Here is a 21,222-nt window from a genome sequence, read left to right as displayed (position 1 = left end):
ATATCGTCAAAAAAAGTAAAAAATCTTTGGGGGTGCTTTGATTCATTTTGGGGGTGCTGAAGCAAAAAATGGGCTAAAATCGCCCCTGCTCTGCTCTTTTTGCTACAGTGAATCCAAGTATCAGAGCTCCAGTGATGACGATATACTCAGAGATGATTAAAGAGGCTCTGAGAAGAAGCTCCAAGACTTCATCACCTCAGAGTTTATTTTAACAACAAAAGTATAGATAACCCCTCTCCCCTCCCAAAATGGTTTGTTCCAGCTCGCCTCTCCCCTGCTCTGGCGCCCTTTCTGCCAGAGCGATGGTGTCTGAGACGCAGCGAAGCGGAGGTGGAAGCGCCTGCCTTAAAACAGGACATATTAGCTGCATTTAACCCTAAGTTACTCTTTATATAGTTGGGTAGGAGTCAGACCATGTTTCATTTTAGCTGAAAAACATTACACCAGGTAACCTGCTGTGTTGAAAACGTGTAGGGTTGCCAACCGTCCCTTAAAAAACGGAATCATCCCGTATTTAGAAACAAAAGTACACGTCCCGTATTGAGCTGAAAAGGGACGCACTTTGTCCCGTAATACAGTGAGAATCAAAAGTAGTCTATAAGTTTTAATGTAATTAACGCTTTGTTTGAAAACATAATTCCCAGCCCCGCTCCTGCTTTGTGACCAATGAGCTGACAGCACACTTATGACAATTCGAGTATGACATTCAGATTACCGCTCATCTCATTGGTTGAGGAAAGGTCGCTTTCGGAGAAAATACCGGAAGACAACAGATGACCTAAACAAAAAGCATGGCCAACAGGGAAACAAACGCCGACACTGCGGTGCAAGTCTCAGTACACCTGAAGCTGGGCAAACACTGTGCGATTTTCAAACTGCACGATTGGCTCGCAGGGGTTAGAAGTTCGTAGGTCACGATGCAGGTCTCACACTATACGGCCCGATGCTCTGATGCGACCCGAGTGCTCACACTGTGCGTCCATAAAATGAAGGTTATAACAGAAATTCTGTCGCTCGCTCTCCCTCTCTGTCTTTCACTCACACAGACACACCACCGCCATCAACTTTGCTAAATTGCTAATGACAAACATGATCAGGCAGCTGTGATTGAGCAGCAATGTAAATCCAACTATTTTCACGGTTGTTGTGGTGAGGCCACATCGAAAAGGCTCAGATGAGCTTTCCAAAGTTCTACAAGTTAGGGGGGTTTGTGTCCATCGCTTGTGTCCAGATCACACGCTGCACAGCCGTGCTGCTCCGTCTTTTTCACCGACGTTTACGTGTTTGCGCGTGAGCAGTGTGAGCGGCTGCGGTGACACCCTCACGAGCGATTGATGATCGGGAGCTGGTCGTGAGGTGTTAATCGCTTCTCGTTACCCCACGTATACTACACGATGCACGATGAAGGCCAAAATCGGGCCGATCGCCAAAACGGTCGCACGACTCAAAAATCGGCTCAAAATGGGCCACAAATCGCACAGTGTGAGCCCAGCATTAGACCAGCAATGTTTGTTCCTCTCAGAGAAAGAAAAAAAGGCTGCAAAAGTACAGGGAAGAATGGGAAAAGGAAAACACCTGGCTGGAAAAGTGCACAATAACACATAAAGCGCACTGCACTGTGTGCTGGCGCATTTTTCCATAGGCGTGCTTCTAATGGTGGGCACATGAAGAACATGAGGGGCATGAAAGCTCGGGGAACCCTTAACCAATTTTTGTCCACCAGGCCACGGCAGAAGCAGATATGGTATGTAAACACTGGTTGGTTTGTTTTTAAACCCTCTGGTTAAGGTTAAAATGGGCATGTGCAGTGAATATCAGCGCTATGTGGCCAGAAGTGTGATAATATAATTTATTTTGTGTAATAAACAACTGCAAGGATAGATGATTACAACAAATAGATGAGTAATACATAAAAGTAATACATAGATGAATAATGATGATTATGATGCGTAATCATGGGAACAAGTGGGTTTACAAACGGGAGCAAAAGCTGAAATAATGCCTCTACTGAAGCCAATTGCACTAAATGCACTAAATGTGCACTGTTACAAGAATATTTTTCTTTCTATTGTTTTCTATTAATTTATATAATTTTAAGTTCTTTTAAAGAAAGATTTACTTTTATTCTCAAAAGTTAAGCATGACAGGCTTCTGTTTAAGAAAGAGACCTGTTTTATTGTGTTAATGTTGTCATTTTGAGCTAAAAATAAATGGCTAAATGATTTTTGTTTCCCATGTGTTGATATCACAAAGAATATGCATCTACTTAAATCAAATTCAAGTCAAATGGTTAAAAAAATAATTTCACACACAAAAAAAGAGCTAAAAAATTCACCACACTGGGAAGGGTGAAGACAACTGGGTCGCCCGGCCCTGGCCACGAGGTGTCCCTTATTTATTTCTCAGGGAGTTGGCAACCCTATTACTAGCTAACTGACTGGATTCCCATTAACCTTATAACTGCTGTTGTGTGTCTGTGTGTGTGTGTGTGTGTGTGTGTGTGTGTGTGTGTGTGTGCAGAGAGACAGCCAGGTTCATGATGGATATGAGGAAGTTTTTTCGAAAAAGGAGCCACATTCAGGTAAACGTGTAAGATCAAATGATCCATCAATAAAGGATAATGTTGGATCAGTGTTTCAATATTTATATCCTTTATTAGATGTTCATGTGGTTTGGTTATTTGCCTTTTGGTTGAAAGTAAACTGAGAGAGGACTTTTTTATTAGTGATCTTAATAGTATTGTTTTTAATCTAATTGAATACAATCTATTTGTGTATGATTGTCAGTCCAAAGAGGGAGAGAGGAAAGAGGAGAACATGAGGAGAAAGTACAAGTTCAGGAAGAACCAGGTAAGAAAACAGACAGGGAACAGTGACAGGCACAACACAAACTGTTAAACTGGCAAAGAGAAAACTTTTTGAAGCTCAAGAGTGAGGCTGGTGCCATCCCAGATATGTTAACATTGTACAATCTTCTGGATAATCAGATCTTCCCCACACTGAAAACTGTTATTCAGGTTGCCCTAACAAACCCAGTTAGCAGCTGTAGCTGTGAGAGGTCTTTTAGTGTCTTGAGTCAGCTCCATACCTGGCTGAGAAGGACCATGGGTCAAAGCAGACTCCAGCACCAGGCTGTGCTGCGAGTCTGCGACATAGGATAAAAGAAAAGAAAAACTCTGCAGAGCCATATTAGTATCTGCACTAAACATCTTTTAATACGTTGTACCAGAGGCCAAGGTGTCTCCATTTTTCTAATTTTTTAATAATATTTTGTACATTTTAAAGACTCTTCTATTTTTGGAGTGTATTTTTATGTATCTGTATTGTATTATACAAACACTTTAAAAGTGAATCTCTGTCCAAAAAATGCACTCAGTTTACTTTTCACTCACTGTGAGCATCATTCATTATTCTCCTCAGTAATTAAGGTTAGGATATGTTTTTTATTCCAATCCATTCTTCAGCATTTAAATAACCTTGATCAGATTTGATGGTTTTGTTACAGACTTTACAAAAAAGTGTTTTGCTTTTCTTTCACAAATGTGGGATTAAATTGTGTTAAAATGTACAAAACAGTGATGTCATGTTTTGTGACGAGGACCCAGGCACAGACAGACTTGATGAATTTAAGAATCTTATGATTTAATAAAGAAATTTGCAGACTTACACAGAGATGGTAAAATTCTGATGACTGATAATGGAGATGAATACAACAGACGATGAGGACAGGGAGGAACAGAGGGAACTCGGGACAACTGGAGACATTTAAGGATGCAGGGACTGACAGAGACAGGGAAGAAGTCTCATTGTGACGAGTACAGTTTATCTTGCCTGGATGGGCAGCTCTCTGGGTGCGCAGCACCCCCAAAGCTCTGATCCTAGAATCGCCCCTGCTACCATGCAACCCAACATAATACACAAATGCACGGCAACGCCTTGAAGTCATTCTGTTGTTTCCAAAGAACTGATGAGAAAGATGTTTGACTTAATCTATGTGTTAGGCAGTAGTTTGTGTAGGAGTCATATGAGTTGTTCCTTTTTTGATTAAGTGGGTTGGTTTAAATGCACTCACTGTATTGGTGCACGGGTGTGGGGCGTGACTCATGGGTGTGTTAGGTGATAAATGTGGTTGCACTCACCTGATGTTGATGAGCAGAAAGGTAGGGTGAGCATGAGGCGAAACCTTCTGTTGAGCGCAGCTTGAATCATTTTGATGCATTTTTGACTGTAACTTGATGGTTTATGTAAACTTATGCACTAAGTTATGCAATAGGCCAATGTTGTAATTTGGCATAGTAAATGGTGCAGTTATTTGTGCAGTCTGTGCATTTGTTTAATGGTTTGAGCCCGTGTGCCGATTTGTATAGTGGACAGTTGTATGTGGAATAAAAGTAGCACATAGTACAGATGTGTATCTCATGTGTTTACTGTTGCGCGTCATCTGTGTCCTGGTGTTTAGCCTGCCGCGGCCGCTGGCTGGAGGAGCCGCAATAGTTTGGATATAGAGAATGCTGGTGGCATGAATGAAAATCTTTGAAGCTTCGTCCAGCGATGAAACTGAAATCATAACAGGGAGGGATTCTTCTATCAGATGCAAAGATGAATTAACAGCAAAATTACAATATGTAATATGTATTTGTAAAGAAATATTATAGACAGTTTTGAAAGATATAGAAAGATCTGTAAAGATGTCAAGCAGCTTCTAGATGCTTAAAGGAAGCAGTAAGGTCAGTTTCCCTTCTGGGTTTTCAGTAGTGATGTGCGAAACCACTGATTTCCTTTCTGATCCGATACCAAGTAATATTCAGGGAGGTATCGACGATACTGATCCGATACTTTGTACAAAAACTTATTTTATTTATTGTATCTCAAATTATAGCATCATAATGATTACAGGACATCAGAGTACTTGTTTCCAACAATGACGGCAGCTGCTTAGTTTTAATATTACTCTTATTTCTCTTTCTGGGTCGCAAAAAAAACTTTTAACATATTTTCAGTTGAGAATGTAGCCGTGTAAACTTCTAACTTAAAATGTTATTGTTTGGCTTTTTCAGTGTTTTATTTGTTCGTGAGTAAATCGGTTTGGCTGAGATTAAAGTTATTAGATTAGATTAAATTAAATTTATCTTTATTAATCCCTCAGGAGGGTTCCTCCGGGGTTTTCACACAGCTGAATAAACGTCAAACAGAAAACTGATTAAACAGAAGTGTGAGACGGTCGAGAGTTTACGTCAGCGCCCGGTTATATGTTAGATAGCAAGGAGCAGACGGCAGTTTCACTCCACCGAGGGAGCTCGTGACGTACTACCCGTCTTTCTTCAGACCGCGAAGGCCGGGTCCTCAGGTGGAAGCAGCCTCTGAATTTGGACACGCCCGCTGTTTCCGGACATTTAACGTATTTTATCCGATAAATAAACACTGTAAAATGTATTTATCCCCCCCACACAACAACCTTTTTGAATGTCTCCCTAGTGTGACCACAGCACCTCACGTTTTTGCCACACGTATCGCAAACCACGTCTCAGTGTTTGTGGAGGTAAAATAGGTTCGCACATGACTCCAATTACGCTCAGCCATTGTTGTGAGTGCGCACGCCAAGGGGCTGCGAGACATTTATACAGCCGTATTTCACACATGACTATGAAAGGCTTAAGAGGAAGTAGTTCATTTGAATGTAGACAATCTGAATGTTATATTTTCTTTCGACTGTGTTCCTGTTAATGATAAACTACAAACTTACCCTAAATTACTAAAATATCGATATTTTAATGTGAGAATTGATTCTAGAACATAAATGATTGGTATCGGAGGAATTGATATTTCAGGATCGATCCGCACATCATTCGTTTTCATCATTAATAAAGAAACCTGCAACAAGGTGAGTGATGTTTGAGGTCTAAAAGAAATCAACACAGAGAAATGTTTACAGTGCTTTTCTACCTGAACATTCAAAGCGCTCTATACAGGTCGCCTCATTCACACCTGTTCATAGAAGCCCTTTTTCTGTGCTTTCTAACATTCACACACATTCATCAGAGTGACTTGGGGTTAATGTCTTGCCAGTTAGCACGCAGTCTGGAGCAGCCAGGGATCGACCCAAAAACCATCTGATTAGTAGATGAGCTGCTCCACCTCCTGAGCCACAGCCGCCCCTTTTAGAGGTAAAGAATCAATTAGAAAGTAAGGACCAGGGGCGATTTTAGCCCATTTTTGGGGGTGCTTCAGCACCCCCAAAAATGAATCAAAGCACCCCCAAAGATTTTTTTTACTTTTTTTGACAATATTTGCTGTTTGTGGGACACACTACTAAAAATATAAAAGCATACAGTACGTACTTGAGATGGAACATTTTAACAACAAAAGTATAGATAACCCCTCTCCCCTCCCAAAATGGTTTGTTCCAGCTCGCCTCTCCCCTGCTCTGGCGCCCTTTCTGCCAGAGCGATGGTGTCTGAGACGCAGCGGAGCGGAGGTGGAAGCGCCTGCCTTAAAACAGGACATATTAGCTGCATTTAACCCTAAGTTACTCTTTATATAGTTGGGTAGGAGTCAGGCCATGTTTCTTTTTAGCTGAAAAACATTACACCAGGTAACCTGCTGTGTTGAAAACGTGTTTTCCGGCGATGTTTCTACCCTACAATCCGTCCTGCTCTGTAGTAAAATCAGCGATACTTGACCGTCTTCTTGCTCCCATTGAAATGTATACAGCCTATTTAAAATCTAAAACTTAACATTATCTGTAGCCTGCTGTTGTTACCACTGTCCTGTTTGAAAAGGAGAGAAGCTGCTTATTTTGTCATATGTGCCGATATTAAACCCAAAGTACTTACTAGCTAACTGACTGGATTCCCATTAACCTTATAACTGCTGTTGTGTGTGTGTGTGTGTGTGTGTGTGCAGAGAGACAGCCAGGTTCATAATGGATATGAGGAAGTTTTTTCAAAAAAGGAGCCACATTCAGGTAAACGTGTAAGATCAAATGATCCATCAATAAAGGATAATGTTGGATCAGTGTTTCAATATTTATATCCTTTATTAGATGTTCATGTGGTTTGGTTATTTGCCTTTTGGTTAAAAGTAAACTGAGAGAGGACTTTTTTATTAGTGATCTTAATAGTATTGTTTTTAATCTAATTGAATACAATCTATTTGTGTATGATTGTCAGTCCAAAGAGGGAGAGAGGAAAGAGGAGAACATGAGGAGAAACTACAAGTTCAGGAAGAACCAGGTAAGAAAACAGACAGGGAACAGTGACAGGCACAACACAAACTGTTAAACTGGAAAAGAAAAAACTTTTTGAAGCTCAAGAGTGAGGCTGGTGCCATCCCAGATATGTTAACATTGTACAATCTTCTGGATAATCAGATCTTCACCACACTGAAAACTGTTATTCAGGTTGCCCTAACAAACCCAGTTAGCAGCTGTAGCTGTGAGAGGTCTTTTAGTGTCTTGAGTCAGCTCCATACCTGGCTGAGAAGGACCATGGGTCAAAGCAGACTCCAGCACCTGGCTGTGCTGCGAGTCTGCGACATAGGATAAAAGAAAAGAAAAACTCTGCAGAGCCATATTAGTATCTGCACTAAACATCTTTTCATACGTTGTACCAGAGGCCAAGGTGTCTCCATTTTTCTAATTTTTTAATAATATTTTGTACATTTCAAGGACTCTTCTATTTTTGGAGTATATTTTTATGTATCTGTATTGTATTATACAAACACTTTAAAAGTGAATCTCTGTCCAGAAAATGCACTCAGTTTACTTTTTACTCACTGTGAGCATCATTCATTATTCTCCTCAGTAATTAAGGTTAGGATATGTTTTTTATTCCAATCCATTCTTCAGCATTTAAATAACCTTGATCAGATTTGATGGTTTTGTTACAGACTTTACAAAAAAGTCTTTTGCTTTTCTTTCACAAATTTGGGATTAAATTGTGTTAAAATGTACAAAACAGTGATGTCATGTTTTGTGACGAGGACCCAGGCACAGACAGACTTGATGAATTTAAGAATCTCATGATTTAATAAAGAAATTTGCAGACTTACACAGAGATGGTAAAATTATGATGACTGATAATGGAGATGAAGACAACAGACGATGAGGACAGGGAGGAACAGAGGGAACTCGGGACAACTGGAGACATTTAAGGATGCAGGGACTGACAGAGACAGGGAAGAAGTCTCATCGTGACGAGTACAGTTTATCTTGCCTGGATGGGCAGCTCTCTGGGTGTGCAGCACCCCCAAAGCTCTGATCCTAGAATCACCTCTGCTACCATGCAACCCAACATAATACACAAATTCACGGCAACGCCTTGAAGTCATTCTGTTGTTTCCGAAGAACTGATGAGAAAGATGTTTGACTTAATCTATGTGTTAGGCAGTAGTTTGTGTAGGAGTCATATGAGTTGTTCCTTTTTTGATTAAGTGGGTTGGTTTAAATGCACTCACTGTATTGGTGCACGGGTGTGGGGCGTGACTCATGGGTGTGTTAGGTGATAAATGTGGTTGCACTCACCTGATGTTGATGAGCAGAAAGGTAGGGTGAGCATGAGGCGAAACCTTCTGTTGAGCGCAGCTTGAATCATTTTGATGCATTTTTGACTGTAACTTGATGGTTTATGTAAACTTATGCACTAAGTTATGCAACAGGCCAATGTTGTAATTTGGCATAGTAAATGGTGCAGTTATTTGTGCAGTCTGTGCATTTGTTTAATGGTTTGAGCCCGTGTGCCGATTTGTATAGTGGACAGTTGTATGTGGAATAAAAGTAGCACATAGTACAGATGTGTATCTCATGTGTTTACTGTTGCGCGTCATCTGTGTCCTCGTGTTTAGCCTGCCGCGGCCGCTGGCTGGAGGAGCCGCAATAGTTTGGATATAGAGAATGCTGGTGGCATGAATGAAAATCTTTGAAGCTTCGTCCAGCGATGAAACTGAAATCATAATAGGGAGGGATTCTCCTATCAGATGCAAAGATGAATTAACAGCAGCAAAATTACAATATGTAATATGTATTTGTAAAGAAATATTATAGACAGTTTTGAAATGATAGATCTGTAAAGATGTCAAGCAGCTTCTAGATGCTTAAAGGAAGCAGTAAGGTCAGTTTCCCTTCTGGGTTTTCAGTAGTGATGTGCGAAACCACTGATTTCCTTTCTGATCCGATACCAAGTAATATTCAGGGAGGTATCGACGATACTGATCCGATACTTTGTACAAAAACTTATTTTATTTATTGTATCTCAAATTATAGCATCATAATGATTACAGGACATCAGAGTACTTGTTTCCAACAATGACGGCAGCTGCTTAGTTTTAATATTACTCTTATTTCTCTTTCTGGGTCGCAAAAAAAACTTTTAACATATTTTCAGGTGAGAATGTAGCCGTGTAAACTTCTAACTTAAAATGTTATTGTTTGGCTTTTTCAGTGTTTTATTTGTTCGTGAGTAAATCAGTTTGGCTGAGATTAAAGTTATTAGATTAGATTAAATTAAATTTATCTTTATTAATCCCTCAGGAGGGTTCCTCCGGGGTTTTCACACAGCTGAATAAACGTCAAACAGAAAACTGATTAAACAGAAGTGTGAGACGGTCGAGAGTTTACGCCAGCGCCCGGTTATATGTTAGATAGCAAGGAGCAGACGGCAGTTTCACTCCACCGAGGGAGCTCGTGACGTACTACCCGGCTTTCTTCAGACCGCGAAGGCCGGGTCCTCAGGTGGAAGCAGCCTCTGAATTTGGACACCCCCGCTGTTTCCGGACATTTAACGTATTTTATCCGATAAATAAACACTGTAAAATGTATTTATCCCCCCCACACAACAACCTTTTTGAATGTCTCCCTAGTGTGGCCACAACACCTCACGTTTTTGCCACACGTATCGCAAACCACGTCTCAGTGTTTGTGGAGGTAAAATAGGTTCGCACATGACTCCAACTACGCTCAGCCATTGTTGTGAGTGCGCACGCCAAGGGGCTGCGAGACATTTATACAGCCGTATTTCGCAAATGACTATGAAAGGCTGAAGAGGAAGTAGTTCCTTTGAATGTAGACAATCCGAATGTTATAGTTTCTTTCCACTGTGTTCCTGTTAATGATAAACTACAAACTTACCCTAAATTACTGAAATATAAATATTTTAATGTGAGAATTGATTCTAGAACATAAATGATTGGTATCGGAGGAATCGATATTTCAGGATCGATCCGCACATCATTAGTTTTCAGCATTAATAAAGAAACCTGCAACAAGGTGAGTGATGTTTGAGGTCTAAAAGAAATCAACACAGAGAAATGTTTACAGTGCTTTTCTACCTGAACATTCAAAGCGCTCTATACAGGTCGCCTCATTCACACCTGTTCATAGAAGTCCTTTTTCTGTGCTTTCTAACATTCACACACATTCATCAGAGTGACTTGGGGTTAATGTCTTGCCAGTTAGCACGCAGTCTGGAGCAGCCAGGGATCGACCCAAAAACCATCTGATTAGTAGATGAGCTGCTCCACCTCCTGAGCCACAGCCGCCCCTTTTAGAGGTAAAGAATCAATTAGAAAGTAAGGACAGTAATTTTTTGAGGTGATTTGATTAAAAAAATCATTTTTGCTTCTAATTACATAATTAAGGTGTAATTACATCGTCCAACAAATTGATACATTGTCATAAACGTATCATTTATCTACTAAAAATACACAGGAGCTGGCGTCATGTTGTGGAAGCTGCCATCTTGCCCCACCATCATCCACTGGCTGATGGGCATCGCTGCTCCGCCTTTTCATGTTTTATGTAAGTGGATTTATACATTACTTTGAATTTAACCTCCTAAGACCCAAACTCTTCCACAGCATGCATTTTTAATTTGTCTTTGATATTTGGGCTGATTGGGTCCAATGAATGTAAAAACAAAGAATTACCAGATTTGTTTTTTTACCTTATTTTTGTTTTTATGAAAAATCGAAGCCACATGTGAGGATATTCATTTAAAATTTTGATAGAACTGTAGCAGTATAATGTCCCCGTAAATGGATATCAGGCCCTTGTAGAGCAAAATTGAGTATTTTGGTCTAAATAACCCAAAATGCGATGTCCACATATGTGGACGGCAGGTCCGTGGAGGTTCAAGATGTCAAATAGCTCTTTCACACTACATATGACCGTTTCACATTTGTGCATGTATATTTTGGTGATCTCTTTCTCAGTATGTTTTTCTTCTTATGGAAATAAGCTAAGATTAAACCGGTTAATGTTAGGCTCCAGTGTCCTAAAAAAATCACACCTTTCCCCTGATAAACAAATTGATTGGATTCTCACATTGTGTGGGAATTGATTATCAATTACAACTTTGATGAGCCACTTCAAAGAAAGTTTCACAGCAGCAACAGAAAGTCCAGATTTGGAAACATCAAAATTAAAATATCAATATTTTAATCATTTTGGGTAAAATTGTAGTTTTTCATAAACAGGAACACAGTGGAAAGAAACGATCATTCGGATTGTCTACATTGGAAAGAACTACTCCCTCTCCCGCCTTTTATAGTCATGTGTGAAATACGGCTGTATAAATGTGTGGCAGCCTCTGGCGTGCGCACTCACAACAATGGCTGAGCGTAACTGGAGTCATGTGTGCACGTGTTTTACATCCACAAACAGCCGAGACGTGGTTCGCGATACATGTAGCAAGAAAGTGAGGTGTTGTGACAACACCGCTAACCTCGTCAAACACCTCAGAGTAAATCATATCACAGAATATGACGAGCTTATGTTGAGGCGAACTGAAGAGGAGGAGAAGGACAGGTGCTGCTAGGGCGAGACATGTAAATGACCTTTAAATTTGGTAAATATTTTGTTACAGGCCCTTTAAGGGTGAAGCCTGATGGGAAATGTATTTTGGAATGTGTGTAGCGGGACTGCCGTGTGTGGGTGTGTGGAGAGAGAGCGGAGAAGAAGAAAAAGTAACGGTTAGCTACAGAAGAGACGGAAAGGAAATAAATTAAAGGAATATAATAACTCCCTCGACAGCCAGAGTTGTGTCGGCGATGCTCGCTGTGAGTAGACTGTTTCAGCCCACTGTACGCGGTGTTCGTGCCTTGGAGAAGAAATAAAGTTCGGTGAAGCAGTTTCCTACGCCTCCTTCGATCTTTTTGCTAGCGGAGTTGACCTGTATAGTAAGCTGTTGCCGGCTACGAGCCAGTTACGGAACTTTCAAGTAACTGCCAGAGGTTTCCTTACTACGGTTCGGGACCGCGGATCTGGCGCGGTAACAATTTTTACGTTTGTTTGAAAGGCACTTCGGTTTTATTTTGAAATCCATGCTTTTATTTTGAAACAGGAAACTGCCGCAAAAACGTTAAAGGGCTGTTAGTAATGTTTCTTTTGGGATATGGTAAATAGTGTGCCTTAAAGTGAAAAATATGTACTTTTCTTTTGCCAATTAGTACCTGGCTGACAGTGGCACAAGGTTTGTTAATGTTTCCTTTAACGGAATAAGTTACATGCAATCAAAATGTCGTTTAATAGAGTTTATGTTGTTAACCTTGACCTTTATGTGTAGTTGTAAGTTAGTGAGGTGATATAATGAATTGAGTGATGTAAATTTGATGTATATGCTATATGTGAGCAGGAGAAATTTGTTTCCTTTGATGTTATGGTATTAATATTGCTGGTTTTGTTTTGCTCCTAGCTCTTACGGTGTCTTCACTGAATGTTTCAATAAAAACCTTTCCAATAAAACCTCTGTGAAGCATCAGTATAAGAGACCATCATTCAGCCAGGGATGCTACAAGACAGACGTCTCTCACGGAGTCCTTTAGTGCTGCAGGCAGGCAACATGTTCAAATAGCACAGCTTCAGTTTTTTTATTTCTATATGATGAACTCTGCATTATTAAGTGATAAGAACAAGTAATCTGATGTCCTGTAATGATTATGACGCTATAATTTGAGATACAATAAAAGAGTAAAGTTTTTGTACAAAGTATCGGATCAGTAACGTCGATACCACCCTGAATTTTACTTGGTATTGGATCGGAAAGGAAACCAGTGGTATCGCACATCACTAGTGATCAAACGTCAGGCCAAGCTGGAACTGCTTCCTGTCTTCTGTAACTTCTACAACACTGTCCAATAGAGACACATGAATGAAATGCAGTGTCATTAAAAACACTGATGATCTTTATTTAAAAATGTAATATATTTACATCTGAATAAACTTTTAGGCATTACGCTGACGGACGGATGGATGGACAATGAATGCTTTCTCATCCTTCTTGTCATGCACCATGGAAGTGTCTGAGGGGCTTTTCCACTTGGAATTGGGATTCTGTGTCCACACTTCAGAGGTGGAGTTTCCAGCATCTCACCTGGGCCTCATCTGCAAACAATCAGCAGGAGGGCTTCTTAAACCAGCGCTGCCTGCTACTCCTCGCCAGTTTGTTCTGCCATCTCCAGTGGTAACTAGCTTCACCTCTGTTCCAGTTCTGGCTTGCTGCTTCCCTGTGTTTAACCTTGTTTTCCCTGTGTTTAGATCTCCTCTGCCAACATGCTCATCCTACCCTCAAACTCCCTTACCCGTCCAGCACTATTCATTTAAGATGTGATGGAATCAAAGTAATTATTTTCAATCAAATGCTGCAAAGGAATATTTTCATGTGACACAGCGTAAATCTTTCAACTTCAACTTCTTCTCCCTCTGTTGCAGAATTCCCGTTGGATTGTTCCCATCAGGAGCCAGGTGTTCAGTCTCTCGATAGCTTTTCCTCTGGTTCCTGCTCTCTGCTGACACTCCTAGCTCGAGCCACGTTCTCCATTCCCTCTCTTTAAACAAAGTCTCATAAATAGTTTAACCATGTGCATTGAATCTGCATTTGTGTCTAAGCTTTCTATGGAGGGAAGAAATCATCACAGTGACATCTATTCAACTTTTTAATTCAATTTTAATAATAATAATAATAATGATGGATTGCATTTATTATCTATAAATTTATTTTATTATCTATAAATAAAATTGTAAAGCGCTTTTCGGGACCCCTCAAAGCGCTTTACAATTTTATTTATAGAGCGCCAAATGACAGCAACAGTCACCTCAAGGCGCTTTATATTGTAAGGTATACTTACAAAGAAATCCCCAACAATCATATGACCCCCTATGAGCAAGCACTTTGGCGACAGTGGGAAGGAAAAACTCCCTTTTAACAGGAAGAAACCTCCAGCAGAACCAGGCTCAGGGAGGGGCGGCCATCTGCTGCGACCGGTTGGGGAGGGGCAAGGAAAACAGGATAAAGACATGCTGTGGAAGAGAGACAGAGGTTAATAACAAGTACCATTCAGTGCAGAGAGGTCTATTAAACATAGTGGGTGAAGAAGAAGCACCCAGTGCATTATGGGAATCCCCCGGCAGCCTAATGCTGGGCATACACTGTGCGATTTTTGGCCCATTTTGAGCCGATTTTTCAGTTGTGCGACCGTTTTGGGCATCGTCCCAAGTTTGGCCTTGATCGTGTGTCGTGCATCGTCTACATGGGGTAACGAGAAGCGATTAACGCCTCACGACCAGCTCCCGATCATCAATTGTTTGCTCGTAAGAAAATCAAACCTGTTTGAAATCCTGTCGGTCGTCCTGAGGGTGTCACCGCAGCGTCTCGCACTGCGCACGCGCAAACGCAGAAATGAGAGTGAAAAGACGGAGTAGAACGGCGGTGTGGCGTGTGATCTGGACACAAGCCACGGCACAAACTTCTCACCCCTGCGAGTCAATCAGTTTGAGCAGGAGCTGAATAACGCGACTGAAAAAAATCGCAGCACAGTGTATGCCCAGCTTATTGCAGCATGGAGGATTCAGGGTCACCTGAGTAGGCCATTAGCCTACTAAAAGGATACTGAAGAAACCCGTCGAAATAGTCTTAGTCTTCATCACTGCTGCTGGTGGACTCATTTGAACACCTCCGAAATTTGCACACAGGCAAGTATTCCTCTTCTTCCTCAAAATCCTCTCGGGAACGCTTCCTCGAGCCTCCAGCTTCATGGTTGTCAAGCTCTTCGTGCGCATCTTCAAAAGGTTCATCACTGCTGCTCTCAGAGTGGTCGTACACAGCTGAGCTGGTCCCCGAATCAGAGTGTGCAAGCCTGGATTTTTTGCTATTACGACCTTCTTCATCAACATCTTCCTCTCTGGACCTTTTCGTGGATCCACCAGGCTGCGGTTCTTCTTCTGTTACCTGCTGATTGATATCCTCATCGGCAATATTACCAGCATGAGGACAGCCCACGCTATCAGTGTCAGAAGCAGAGAAGAATTCAGAGTCATCATCAGAAAACTCCTCGCTCCATCTGATTCTTTTGTTTGGTTCCACGTCTTCTTCATCCATCTCTCTAGACCTCCTCCTGGAAACACCTGGCTGAGGGTCCTCTTCTGGGATGTACTGGTGAACATCCTCACAGTCTTCAAATGCCTCATCAGAATCCTCATTTTCAATGCCAACAACAACAACAGCATTGTGATCCTCATGCTGCTCATTGTTGTCAACATTGGCATTATTGTCCCTCACATTAATATTTTGAATGTTGACATTGTTGTCAACATTGGCATTATTGTCCCTCACATTAATATTTCGATTGTTGACATTGTAATCGTCATCGTAAAGGTAATCGTCATATTGATTCAATACTGAAGCTCCTAGCGCATCCAGCCTCCGACAAATATCACGGAGAGCAAGATAAAGATTGACCACGTAGCCCCGGAGTCCACCAATATTTTCGTTAGCTGGTCGGTTAGCTGGTTGGTTAGCTGGTCCATTAACTGGTTCATTAGCTGGTCCATCAACTGGTTCATTAACTGGATCATTAGCTGGTTGGTTAACTGGTTCATTAGCATGTTCCTGATCTCCATTTGAAAACCTTTGTGGGGTAACCTGCCGGTCTGCAAGATCATTTAATCTTTTAATTAGCATTCATAACTATCTGCTGAAAATCTGTTTTTCATCAATTTCAAGACTGAGCACATGTGCTTACCATTACGGTAATTTTGGAATCCATCTCCTATTCCACTCATTTTGACTACAAGGAACACAAAACAACAATGATCAGTAAACCTCAACTCAGAATGTTCAGAGAATTTGCTTTTTTTGTGATGACTTCAGGCTGCGTCCGAACGTACACGGCTATGTTTGAAAACGCACGTTTTCCTTTTTCGTTAAAAAAAAAAATGCAGTCCACATGTGCAGTTTTGAGAAAATATCTCCTTCCATATGTAAACGCTAAAAACAAACTGAAACGCTGTCAAGAACACGCCAAATCTTAACCGTGTAGAAATGTTGGCCAATCAGAAGTCTAGAAGCCTGGGTGGGAAAACCTCACAAAACCTTACGTACTTCTGAAAAGTTTTTGTCTTTTTCTGGAAAAGCAGCTAATTTTGTGTTACTTTCACGTGCCTTCATCGTTTCAAATGTTAATAACTAAAGACAGCTTTTTGGCTGGAACAGACTCACAACTTTGAAATGGACAAAATGCATACAGCATACATAAATGTCATTTTTTAAATTACATTTATTCCAAACCGACTGTTTTGAATGTAGAAGCCACGTCTGATGCCTCTGTGTTTCTAAATGGAGGCGCAGTAACTGTGTGTGTATATGTCAGCGTGTAAAACCTGCAGATACTAAGATTAACAGACACAGTATGTTGTCTACATCCGCCATTGTAGAAATTGATCTCATGTAAACACTAACGTGGCCACAGCGTGGCGTCAACAGCGGCGCACACTTTTGACATTGCCTGAGTAAATGTCCGTTTTCCTCGTCCACACCTAAACACAAAAACGTCGTTTTCAAAAATCTCCACCCTGGCAGGAGTTTTTAAAAATCTCACCTTTCAGTGACTCAATCTGCTGTTTAGGTGTGGACGAAAGGCCCAAACGCAGAGACAAAGCTGCGCTTTCAAAAACAGCCGTGTACATGTGGACGCAGCCTCAGTTTCTCAGAAATTCTAATAGTTTGTTTGAGAACAAAAGTCTTCTCTATTTTCCTAAATGAACAAAACAATCTCAGAAATAATCGTGTTAAAAAGAGCTTCTGTTACTCTATGATTAAGAACATTTTCTCATTTATGTATAATTTGTCAAATATTACATCAGTTAAGTCTTCATTTGTTTTCCTGAATAATAGATCCACATCATCCTCTCTATGATGGAAAATATAGTCTAGTCTTGCACAATGTAAAGTACATAAATACTGTCCTGGCAGGCAGGAAAATCAGGCTTTATATATTTAAGTAAATGATCTTAAGTTTATAAACTGAAATTTGAGCTTACTTTAGTTCTTGGTAAATTACAGAGCAGTTAATCCTCAGGGAAACGTCGAAATGTCACTAAATAGTGGTCTGCTTTCATACGGCTGCAGTGTCTCTTCAGTTTTGTGTTCATATGCTGATGTTTTCATTCAAAACATGCTTAAATGCTGTGATGTCACTTTAGCAGCAAAGACTGTGGAATGTGCAGAGATTCTTTTTACATCAAGTTCTTTGCTCAGAGTTTGATATCTTTTAAATGGAGACAAAAAAAACAGACAGAAGTGAATCTAAAAGACTAAAGCGGTCAATGTGTTATTATTTTTATTTATTCTAATAGTTCCTGTAAAGTTCTACTCTAAGAGATTCATCTTGGCCTTCATGCAGGATTAAAGCTCAATAACACACAAAATATAAAACATTTCTTTATGGTTGTTAGGCAAAGTTATCAAACATATATCCACTAATATGGTCTCATTCTTGCTCTGCTCCCTCATTTTTCCCTGGAGGCATCGCTATGGCAACTTAATATTTAACATGTCTTTGTTATCAACTTTATTTGTACAAATCTGTGATGTTGATGTGCACAACGTGGGCTTTAGACCTCGGAGGGTTAATCAACAAATAAATTTCTGTTCATGACGGTGCAGATTTCTGACAGTTTGTGTACTTTAAGCATTTAACAATTTGATTGTTTTCTAATAAAAACTGTGTGAAACTCAAGTTAGACCTGTGTTTGTAAATGAACCGCCCCATGTTGTGTAGCTTTCTGGATTTTATACTTATTGGGCTACATATTAATTTACTATACAGGCTATACAGTAGATAAAATCTAAACTCACATGTTTTATGTAACTAAAGTGTTTAATCATGTGGGCTACAGACAATAATCAAGTTATGGTTTTCCCAGCCCGCTATGTCTGTGTCAGGGGCGATTCTAGGATGAGAGCTTTGGGGGTGCTGCACACCCAGAGAGCTGCCCATCCAGGCAAGATAAACTGTACTCGTCACGATGAGACTTCTTCCCCGTCTCTGTCAGTCCCTGCATCCTTAAATGTCTCCAGTTGTCCCGAGTTCCCTCTGTTCCTCCCTGTCCTCATCGTCTGTTGTCTTCATCTCCATTATCAGTCATCATAATTTTACCATCTCTGTGTAAGTCTGCAAATTTCTTTATTAAATCATGAGACTCTTAAATTCATCAAGTCTGTCTGTGCCTGGGTCCTCGTCACAAAACATGACATCACTGTTTTGTACATTTTAACACAATTTAATCCCACATTTGTGAAAGAAAAGCAAAACACTTTTTTGTAAAGTCTGTAACAAAACCATCAAATCTGATCAAGGTTATTTAAATGCTGAAGAATGGATTGGAATAAAAAACATATCCTAACCTTAATTACTGAGGAGAATAATGAATGATGCTCACAGTGAGTAAAAAGTAAACTGAGTGCATTTTCTGGACAGAGATTCACTTTTAAAGTGTTTGTATAATACAATACAGATACATAAAAATACACTCCAAAAACAGAAGAGTCCTTGAAATGTACAAAATATTATTAAAAAATTAGAAAAATGGAGACACCTTGGCCTCTGGTACAACGTATGGAAAGATGTTTAGTGCAGATACTAATATGGCTCTGCAGAGTTTTTCTTTTCTTTTATCCTATGTCGCAGACTCGCAGCACAGCCAGGTGCTGGAGTCTGCTTTGACCCATGGTCCTTCTCAGCCAGGTATGGAGCTGACTCAAGACACTAAAAGACCTCTCACAGCTACAGCTGCTAACTGGGTTTGTTAGGGCAACCTGAATAACAGTTTTCAGTGTGGTGAAGATCTGATTATCCAGAAGATTGTACAATGTTAACATATCTGGGATGGCACCAGCCTCACTCTTGAGCTTCAAAAAGTTTTTTCTTTGCCAGTTTAACAGTTTGTGTTGTGCCTGTCACTGTTCCCTGTCTGTTTTCTTACCTGGTTCTTCCTGAACTTGTACTTTCTCCTCATGTTCTCCTCTTTCCTCTCTCCCTCTTTGGACTGACAATCGTACACAAATAGATTGTATTCAATTAGATTAAAAACAATACTATTAAGATCACTAATAAAAAAGTCCTCTCAGTTTACTTTCAACCAAAAGGCAAATAACCAAACCACATGAACATCTAATAAAGGATATAAATATTGAAACACTGATCCAACATTATCCTTTATTGATGGATCATTTGATCTTACACGTTTACCTGAATGTGGCTCCTTTTTTGAAAAAACTTCCTCATATCCATTATGAACCTGGCTGTCTCTCTGCACACACACACACACACACACACAACAGCAGTTATAAGGTTAATGGGAATCCAGTCAGTTAGCTAGTAAGTACTTTGGGTTTAATATCGGCACATATGACAAAATAAGCAGCTTCTCTCCTTTTCAAACAGGACAGTGGTAACAACAGCAGGCTACAGATAATGTTACGTTTTAGATTTTAAATAGGCTGTATACATTTCAATGGGAGCAACAAGACGGTCAAGTATCGCTGATTTTACTACAGAGCAGGACGGATTGTAGGGTAGAAACATCGCCGGAAAACACGTTTTCAACACAGCAGGTTACCTGGTGTAATGTTTTTCAGCTAAAAAGAAACATGGCCTGACTCCTACCTAACTATATAAAGAGTAACTTAGGGTTAAATGCAGCTAATATGTCCTGTTTTAAGGCAGGCGCTTCCACCTCCACTCCGCTGCGTCTCAGACACCATCGCTCTGGCAGAAAGGGCGCCAGAGCAGGGGAGAGGCGAGCTGGAACAAACCATTTTGGGAGGGGAGAGGGGTTATCTATACTTTTGTTGTTAAAATGTTCCATCTCAAGTACGTACTGTATGCTTTTTATATTTTTAGTAGTGTGTCCCACAAACAGCAAATATTGTCAAAAAAAGTTAAAAAAATCTTTGGGGGTGCTTTGATTCATTTTGGGGGTTCTGAAGCACCCCCCCAAAAATGGGCTAAAATCGCCCCTGGGCCATGTAAAGGATTTTTTAAATGAGCTTTGTTCACTCTGTCACTGTCATAGACAGAATAAAGATCTAAATAAATAATATGTACATTTCTTTTTACTGCCATAATTTATATTAGATATTGAAATCTGAGTATTCAGCTCCAACCTGACAGGACAAACTGTAGGTGACAGACACTGAACATTAGCAGCGAGAGAACATGACTCGCTGATGGATCTGTGGTGGTGACTCAGACAGTAATAGAGTCTGACGTGGATCCAGCCTTAATAAGCTTGTTTTTAGTAACTAAAATCTGTTTTTATGTCAGAACATTTGATTGTTTCAGCAGTTGTTGTGAAGTCGTTCTTCTTAACTAGAAATCATTCTGCCATCGTGCACTCTCCTTGCCCTCTGTGGTCTTTCGGTTTTTATTCCTGAGCTGTGCACTCACTCTTATAAATTCAAATAAAATACAGATTTTACTTTTTGATTCAACTTCAGATATCATGTCTGCTTCATTTGTCATTAAATAGCTAGGAGGCAGACCTTACCTGCTCATGAAAGTGGTTGTCGGTCAATCGTCCCGTTCATTTTGAGCCTTTAAACTGGGGCACTGTTTCTAGAAAAAGCTGTCATTCTTAAACATTTAATGCAAAAAAATAAATAAAATAAGACCCCTTGAATTAAAGCTGCAACTCAGTTACATTTTGATTATTTAATGTACAATTGCCTGTAATGGTGTAAACTGCAAAAATGTGACATCATAGAAGCCATGGTATAAAGTCAACAGTGTGGATCGTGTTTTTGTGCCCAACAGATGAGATAACCTTGTTGGAGTTCATGGAGGGAGCTCAGAAGGATGAATGGGTCATGAACCTACTGAAGCTGGATGTCAACGCCACCGGCTGGGTCATTCAGAACTGCGGCAGACTGGAATCAGCCACGTGATTTATTTG

At 40.3% G+C, this 21,222-nt stretch overlaps 1 protein-coding gene and 1 long non-coding RNA gene across 8 annotated transcripts; one reads left to right on the top strand and one right to left on the bottom strand.

Annotated features, from left to right (window-relative positions):
• The first annotated feature begins 6,890 nt into the window (after window positions 1-6,890).
• Window positions 6,891-18,005, top strand: LOC148106511 (uncharacterized). Of its 3 annotated transcripts, XR_015719184.1 has the most exons (7): window positions 6,891-6,963; window positions 7,169-7,231; window positions 10,446-10,543; window positions 10,702-10,791; window positions 13,220-13,453; window positions 13,528-13,610; window positions 13,702-18,005. It is a non-coding gene; the product is annotated as an uncharacterized LOC148106511 (long non-coding RNA). The 3 variants fall into 3 exon arrangements; XR_015719183.1 differs by having other exon boundaries at window positions 6,895-7,231; XR_015719185.1 differs by lacking the exons at window positions 6,891-6,963; window positions 7,169-7,231; window positions 10,446-10,543; window positions 10,702-10,791 and adding an exon at window positions 11,889-12,050.
• LOC148106510 (uncharacterized) lies at window positions 13,327-20,041 on the bottom strand. 5 transcript variants are annotated; one of them, XM_087842513.1, is made up of 5 exons: window positions 19,777-20,041; window positions 19,518-19,578; window positions 19,252-19,314; window positions 16,011-16,055; window positions 13,327-15,918 (listed from the first exon to the last, which is right to left on the bottom strand). In XM_087842513.1, the coding sequence occupies exons 4-5, from the start codon at window positions 16,048-16,050 to the stop codon at window positions 14,903-14,905; spliced, it is 1,056 nt and encodes a 351-aa protein (XP_087698639.1). In that variant the 5' UTR covers window positions 16,051-16,055; window positions 19,252-19,314; window positions 19,518-19,578; window positions 19,777-20,041; the 3' UTR covers window positions 13,327-14,902. The 5 variants fall into 5 exon arrangements, with proteins under 5 accessions (XP_087698639.1, XP_087698634.1, XP_087698649.1 ...); XM_087842508.1 differs by having other exon boundaries at window positions 19,888-20,041; XM_087842523.1 differs by having other exon boundaries at window positions 19,252-19,307; window positions 19,888-20,041.
• Window positions 20,042-21,222: the final 1,181 nt, after the last annotated feature.

This window comes from Neolamprologus brichardi, chromosome 1, assembly GCF_056152115.1.
Source record: "Neolamprologus brichardi isolate AB-2024 chromosome 1, ASM5615211v1, whole genome shotgun sequence".
Lineage (NCBI taxonomy): Eukaryota > Metazoa > Chordata > Actinopteri > Cichliformes > Cichlidae > Neolamprologus > Neolamprologus brichardi.
Note: the sequence above shows the minus strand (reverse complement) of the source record. Positions and strands in the feature narration are given on the sequence as shown.

Coding starts and splice junctions, on each gene's coding strand:
- LOC148106510 (XM_087842513.1), bottom strand. CDS start 16,050: ATGAGTGGAATAGGAGATGGATTCCAAAATTACCGTAATG. Junction 15,919..16,010: donor ATTCCAAAATTACCGTAATG/GTAAGCACATGT, acceptor ATGATCTTGCAG/ACCGGCAGGTTACCCCACAA.